A 7,537-nucleotide genomic window follows, 5' to 3' on the forward strand; every position below is an offset into this window, starting at 1 on the left:
TAACTATTTAGTGAGAAGCTACTACGCTCAGGGACTGTCCTAAGTGATATGCAAACACCTGTAACATCAGTGAACAAGAAGAGACAAAAACACATGCCCTCATGACATTGATACCTTATGCGGGAAAGCAAACACATACAAGCACACAAATAATGTAAGACATATGTGCATGCTTTTCACTGAACTGTAATGTACATACAGTGCACAGGCCTTAAGTGTGCTACCCTGTGGGCATTTCCACTTGTATACTCTTCTGGAATCACCTCCCAGATAAAGAGAGAAAACTTACAGCACTCCACCAGGCACCTTCAATAGGCAACCTTCCAGTTCTCACCAGAGTCACCAGTCACCTGACCTGTGATGCCATGGACTCATTTCCCTCTCCTGATTTTCGTGTAAGTGGAGTGACATCGTGTGTCCTTTCTCCTGTCTGGATCCTTTTACTCAACACGCCCGTGAGGCCCATCCATGTTTTTGCACATAGCGTTAGCACATTTACTTTTGTTATAGCGGAGTAAGTATTCCATTATACGAATGATGGAATTATGTTCATAAACCACAGTTCATTTGCTCATTCTTCTATTCAGGGAATTTGGATTGTTTTCAGTTATTGGCTATTTAAAATAAAGCTGCTTTTGACATCATTATACCCGGCTCTTGGAATCCATTAGGACTCATTCCTGTAGGGTGGGACTTCCGGGTCCTGGGTAGACGCATATTTAGCTCTAGTTGACACTGTCAGTATTCCAAAGTGGCTCTCCCACCAGCAAGGCATGACAGTTCCAGTTACTCCATAAATCACCAACAATTGTCAGTCCTTTCAATGTCAGCCATTCTAGTGGGGATACAGTAGGATCTACGGGTTTTTAACTTTCTGTTGTCTAATGATGTTGAGCTTCTTCACATGAGCTTATTGGCCATTTGGATATTCATTTTTGGGAAATGCCTGTTCAAGTTTTCAGTCATCTTTTAATGGGTTGTATTTTTGGATATACAGTTTTTGGAGAAGAGACCTTTGTTGATTTGTAGTAAGTTCTCCCTGCTGAGCATTACCTGAATTCCTGACCCAAAAAATTAACAACTATTCGTGGTAACACAGCTTGAGAACTGCTGAGCTGGGAGAACCTTCCGGTGGAGCAGCTCACGGTAGAGCTTGGGTCCTAGAGATCTAAGAGCTGTGATGGAGTCAGACAGTGTGGAAGACAGAAGGATCCTTGTTCTCTGTGATGGGAATTCCACCACCTCTGGGCATCTAAGACTTACTCACTGAGACTAGCTCTGCCTAACCATGGAAAGCACTGAATAATACTGAATATAAATAAATGAAGATCTAGGCCCAGAAAGAGGCATCCTTTCTATAGAGCACTTTATGTGGCTTCCTGCTGTAATGCGATCAGAAAAGGGATCAAGAAGTTGGAAACAGGGCCAGGCGTGGTGGCTCACACCTGCAATCCCAGCATTTTGGGATGCCAAGGTAAGAGGATTGCTTGAGCTCAGGAGTTCCAGACCAACCTGGGAAACATAAAGAGACACCATCTCTACAAAAATTTTTTAAATACGGCCAGGTATGGTGGTACACCTATAGTCTCAGCCATTTGGGAGGCTGAAGTGGGAGGATTGCTTGAGCCCAGGACTGGATGCTGCAGTAAGCTATGATCCCACCAGTGCCCTTCACCTTGGAAAGCTGGAGACCCTGTTTCAAAAAAAAAAAAAAATGTTGAAAACACCTTACTAAGCCCATCATAATCTCTACAAACCCAGCTACTGCCAGGGTCACCAGCCAGTCCCTCGGAAGGAGCAGTGACAGACACGGTCCGGGCAGCCAGGAGCAAATAAGACAAGACTATATATAGCAAATGTGGTTGAGGCTTTATTTTGATCAGGTAGGCCTAAGGCAGGGGCCATGCTGCAGGAGCAAGGCCTGTAAACCAGTCAATGCCGCTCTTTCATGCAGCACGGGGACAGCTCGGGGCTGAGCTCCACAGGCGAGGGGCCAGGCAGGCCCCTCAAAGCAGACACAACCACTAACAGGAAGGAAGGTCAGGCTGGCTTTAGTGCAGGGAAGGGTCATGTTGGGAGGGGGATGTTCATGAAGGAAAGTGGGTAGCTGAGGCTTTAAAGTGCCTGCATGGGACAGGGGTTTAGGGGAAGTGAGGAAGCCCAATAAAGTCTTGGGGGTAAAGACGGGAATAAACAGGAGAAAAGGATGAGGAGCCAGGTGCTGGGATGCACAGTCCAGCTGCACTCCACAGCCTGGGCAGCAGGCTGAGCATGGGCTCCTCATTCCCACCTCCTGGCCTTCAAGGCATTACTTGTTGCCCCAGACAGCCACCCTTGTGTACAGAGGTTTTGGGAGGAAGCGGCTGGACTTCATGTAGGCACAGATCTTCTCCAAGCCCTGAGATGGGAGAAAATAAGGCCAGAGCTCAAGGTCAGCTACCCATGAGGGCTGGGGTAACCCCACTGCAGACACAGCAGGTCAGGGCCCTGGCCACAGCCTTTCCACATGGGCTCCAGTGCTGAGGCATCACATAGCCTCTTATGGTCCCCAGATCTGCAGAGTTAACTCTTCCAATTTCCTTGAAATAATGTCATGCCATAATAACAGCTACCACTTATGAAGATTCTACACTGTGCTGGGTGGTCTATATCCAAGAGAAATTACAACATAAGCTTCAAAAATCCACTTGACTATTCTGCAAGGCTGAATCTATTATCACCATTTCTCATGTGGGAAACAGAAGTTCAGCAACTACCTCACACTCAAATAGCTAGTAAGGGGGACAGAGCTGCAATGTAGCCTGGTTCTGTCTCTCTCCAGTTCTGGCATCTTTCTGCCAAATTCCCATCCTCCCCCAAATCCCTCAGGAGGTCCTCTTGCTCTCTGACTGCACAACATTCTCCTGTTTCACGGGGAGGTTCCTGGCTTGCCTAGGTTTGCACACACAGAGGGGACATCTGAAAATGTCCGTGCAGCCTGGAAGAGGGCCCAGATCTCACCCAAGGAGCCAGCAAAACCTGGATGAAAGTGGACAAGGTGCGTTGGGCTAGCAAAAGAAAGGTCAGACCAGGCTCTAATCATTCCTTGTAAAGCAGAAAGTCTAAACCTCCCCACCTGGTACCTGAGCTAAATACCACTGTGCCCTAACCCACCTCATCTCCAACCCCACTACCACAGACCAGGCTGTATGACACTCAGGTGTGCTCTGCACGATCTTCCCAGGATCAAATGGCCGTGTAATTTCTAAGGATTCAGACAGAGCCAGGGCCGCCTATTCCCAAAGGGCCACGCCCAGGTGGACCCTATGCTGCAGCCCTCAGCTCTCCTCCCCTCCCACCACCTCTTACATAACCCCAAGGCCACTCAGCCGGGACCGGAGCCAGAGCTGATGAGAACTAGCTGAGTAACCAGATCTCTTGATGGGGAGTGGGAAAGGAAAACAAATTCTAGGCTGAAAAACTTGTTGGACTAATGCCTCAAATTCCCAAATCTGTACTAAAGTAGGATTTGCTGCTCTCAAACAAGTTCAGCACGGGTGAGATGGTTCCCCATGAGTGGGGGCAGGCCCTGGGCCCGTTACCCAGGTGGTGCCACACACACCTCACAGGCTGCTCTGCCTGCACTGCAGGCCTCTCACTGCACTCAATTCCAGGATGGGGCGGTCATCTATGCATCTCCCACTCTGCCTCACACCTTGCCTCATGCAGAGGAGAAGGTCGGTGAATAGGAGTAAAATCAGTGTGCTACTCATCTCACAGGGGGAACAGTTGGAACATTGGAGGGAAAAAAGAGAGGAAGAAAGATAAAGAAGGAAAGTGCCCCAGCACACAGCACTTCAACACACATACTCCTTCAACAGGGGCACCCACATATATAGCCTAATCCAGCTCCAGCCACAGCTCTGGCTCTCAGGATTTTCCACATGGGGGTCCGATCGTGCATAGCTTCTGGGGGTAGCTATGAATACTGCCTGTGGGTTTCGTACTCGACATCAATGCCACCGTGTGTCAGTCCTACTATTGCCAGCTGCATCCATGCTCCTAAAGTTCTCTGCCTCTTCCAAAGCGTCCTGGGCTGTGAAACCCAGGCTGGATGAGGCCTGAGGATTTTTTCTTTTGTCACAAAAGGGAGAGCCCTGACTGCCGCCCATAGATCCAGAGGCTCACAGGGAGCCCAGCACAGTCTCCACTGGCTCTGGGACCCTAAGCAAAGGCCTGACCGTCTCATTCTCAGTTTCCTTATCTCTAAAATGGGCAAGATAATTCTGTCACCCCGTAGGAATGTTGTAAAGTTCAAATTCTACACAATAGGTATAATGTGCTGGGCACGGTTCCTGGCACGAAGCCAGCACTCAATAAATGCAAGTTATTCTTTGTGTAGCTCGAGGACTGGGAAAGCATCGCAAAGGAGGTAACGGAACAAGGGGCATCAAAGAGAAAGGAGGATGGGGGCATCACCTCAAATCGGGAGATGAAGTCCTTCAGATTTGGGAAGGCGTCCAAGCACTTCGGCTCAAATATACGGTGGAGGTCAAGGACATCATAGGCGAGGAAATCTACAAAGGTGATCTGCAGAAGGCCAAGAATGTGTGGGCTGGAATCTCCGTAACATAGGACGTATGACAAATCTCTAGTGTCCCCATCACATGCCCCCATTACCTTGTCTCCAACAAACCATGGCCTCTTCCCCAGGAACTGTGAGAAGTGCTGCATCATTGTAGGAAGCCCCTCCAAGTATTCTGGCTTCAGTTTCTCCTGAGGCAGAAAACAGCTGTCACCACCGTCAGACACAAGCTCCCTGCACAGATGCGGCCTCCCCAGTTCTGCGTATGGCCCCAGCTGGCCACGAGCAAGCAGCCATCTTCCCCACAGCTGGAACTGGCTTCAGTTGGACATACCAGCATTTATTAGACTCCAGATGGGTAGCTGGAGGCTTTTGTGGCAATGGGAAGGCAGAGAGGAAAGCAACACTATCCCTGAATCTGTCCCCAGTGACCTCCCAACCACACTCCTCTGGGTCAGCCCAGGAGCACCTGAGCACCTGGCAGGCTCTGGACCCAGACACGAGCAGAATCAAGGATACAAAGAACTAAAGGAGCTCAGAGAAAGAAGTTGAAAGTTCCTCCTAGTGGAGTGGCAGAATAATACAATGGACATAGAGTAGTTTCTGGAGAGATGAGATTTTGAGAGGCTGAGTGGAAGGAGACAGACGAACAAAGGCCCTCTGGCCGCCACTGAGCTGCCTATTAGGAAAATGCATTCATCCCTGGGCATGTCAAGGAGAAGCACTAGGAAAAGAATAGCATGGAATTCCACAGAGGAGGGTGCTATTACTTCTCCACTACGTACTTCTTTACCCCATAGTGTGGGTCTGCATATTCCCCAAACAGGCAGATGGAGTGAACCAGCTGGGTTAGATGACCCGTGGCAGAGGTCAGGGGTCAGAGGTGAAGGGAATTCTGAACGCATGACTTTATTGTCTAGGAACTGAATTTCTAGCTTGGGATGTACGGACTTCCTATGATTGGTGGGGACTGATTGATTTCAAGTTTTTAATTTATAGAGTTTAATGATATGTCAGTCACTCTGCTACAGTACAGGGAACCCTCAGAGAACCAATAGCAGTGAGGAGTTCAAATTGTGAATAGGACCAGAGTAGATGGGAATACAAGAAGCCTGGTTTCTGGCCCAGACCAGGGAGGGACTCACAAAATCAGGGCTGTAACAGACTCTGGCCAGCTGATTGGAGACATCCATAGCCTGGTTCTCCAAAATGTCCACACGAATCTTCTCCTCTTCTGTCTCCCCACCTGCCACCCACAAAACACACTCACTCTGAGCATCGCACCCCAATCCAGCCAAGGAGGAGGCCACTTCCCCCACACCCTGCAACAAACCACACTCACACAGGTTGTGCTTGCGGGCAATGTAGCGCAGGATGGCGTTGCTCTGGGTGATCTTGTGAGTTCCATCAATCAAGTAGGGCAGCTGGATGAATGGGAAACCAGGGAAGCTCAGTTGGGCCACCAGGCTCCCCAGCATCCTCTTCCCATAAGCAAGAACTTATGAGAAGAGAGGAGACCGGGCACTCACTGTGCCTGCTCATGGCAGGCCCGAGATAGAAATACTGTCACATGAACGAATGAGCTTGGCCACAGAACATCATGGAAGGGCTCTGTAGACAGCCAGGAGTGACAGGAATTGGGCAGAAGACTCCTGATCCTAACCCCTCTAAGCTGGGGAGAGGAGATGCGGTCAGAGACACATTGCACTTTCCCCCAAAACCGCCCCTTCCCCTGCACCTACATTGGGAAAGTCCAGGCCCAGCTTGAATTTTTCATTCAGCCACTGGCTTCTGTCATAGTCAGGAGCTGTGGTGGGGAAGATGAAGTGAAAACAAACCTCCCCAGAGCCCAGCCCTCCTTCCCCGGGACCCTCCCAAGGAGCCAGTGGCAAGACCCCTGAGACAGGTGGATCTAGAATCTGACCACTCAGTCCCACATCCCAGGGTTCAAAGAGAAAGAATCCCGGTGAGGGCTCTGGACCCCACACGACTAAGGCTTCCAGGGTTTAGGCAAGCCCTGAGGGACACCCAACCCAGTTACCCAGACAGGGGGCCCAGCATCCCGCCCCAGCATTCTGCCTTGCAAGGCCAGAGGGCTCCCTCACAGGGGCTCAGGGAAGGGACAGCCTGCAGCTCCAGCAGGGAAGGCCTGCACAGCCACAGGTGGGTTGCTTGGTGCCAACTCAGCGTGAGTGGGCAGGGCCCAGACACGAGGGTGCCCATTACCGTCCCCCATTGTGTACTTCTTTTCCTCATAGCTTGAGTCTGTGTATTCCAGGAGCAGGCGGATGGCGTGGGCCAGCTGGGAGAGATGGCCCGCAGCTCGGGTCAGAGATGGCGGGTCCCTGACTTGGTGAATTTCTCTGCACCAGGCGGGCCCCCAGTCTACACTGCACGCACCTACTCACCTGCCCTTCTTCTTCCCCAAGTCTACACTGCACTGCACTGCACTGCACCCCACCCCCCCGCCCCCGGCGCGCACACACACACACACAGAGGCATGCACAGGCCCTCCTGTGAGAGACAGCCCTAAAGAGGAACCGTCCCTAGAGCCGGTCCCCAGCCGCTCGGCACTTCCCCGCCCACGCGCCCGGTCCCACCGTGCAGCGGACCCTCACTAACCCCGCGGATGTCCCAGTACCCCAGTGTCATGGACATGATGCTGGTTGGTGTGGATTCTGCAGACAGGCCTCAGCTGGGCACTTGCGACCTCCTCTGGGGTTCCTAGTGTGCAGGGGCGGGACCTAGCGCCAGGCCCGCCCCCTCGGCCCTGCTGCGCCCGCCGATTTTCAAGGTCGTCACTTCCAACCGGCCGATCTTCAAGGTCGTCACTTCCAACCAACAGGCGCGGGGGGAGGCACGGAGAAGATTGCTGGATCCTCACTGGCTGGAAGGAGTAAGATTCACCGCCACCTCCGAGTGTTCAGGGAGCAAGGTCAGGAGGCCCTAGGCGGGGCTCAACCTTGCCAGCTT

The 7,537-nt window shown here is 51.5% G+C and overlaps 1 protein-coding gene across 2 annotated transcripts; it reads right to left on the reverse strand.

Moving 5' to 3' along the window:
• Nucleotides 1-1,852: 1,852 nt before the first annotated feature.
• On the reverse strand, nt 1,853-7,537 carry GSTM4 (glutathione S-transferase mu 4). Of its 2 annotated transcripts, XM_011948105.1 has the most exons (8): nt 7,187-7,537; nt 6,791-6,866; nt 6,307-6,371; nt 5,907-5,988; nt 5,710-5,810; nt 4,660-4,755; nt 4,459-4,569; nt 1,853-2,398 (listed from the first exon to the last, which is right to left on the reverse strand). In XM_011948105.1, exons 1-8 carry the CDS (start codon nt 7,220-7,222, stop codon nt 2,309-2,311), a joined length of 657 nt encoding a protein of 218 aa, XP_011803495.1. In that variant the 5' UTR covers nt 7,223-7,537; the 3' UTR covers nt 1,853-2,308. The 2 variants fall into 2 exon arrangements, with proteins under 2 accessions (XP_011803495.1, XP_011803496.1); XM_011948106.1 differs by lacking the exon at nt 4,459-4,569 and having other exon boundaries at nt 7,187-7,467.

Source organism: Colobus angolensis, unplaced genomic scaffold, assembly GCF_000951035.1.
Source record: "Colobus angolensis palliatus isolate OR3802 unplaced genomic scaffold, Cang.pa_1.0 Scaffold273, whole genome shotgun sequence".
Lineage (NCBI taxonomy): Eukaryota > Metazoa > Chordata > Mammalia > Primates > Cercopithecidae > Colobus > Colobus angolensis.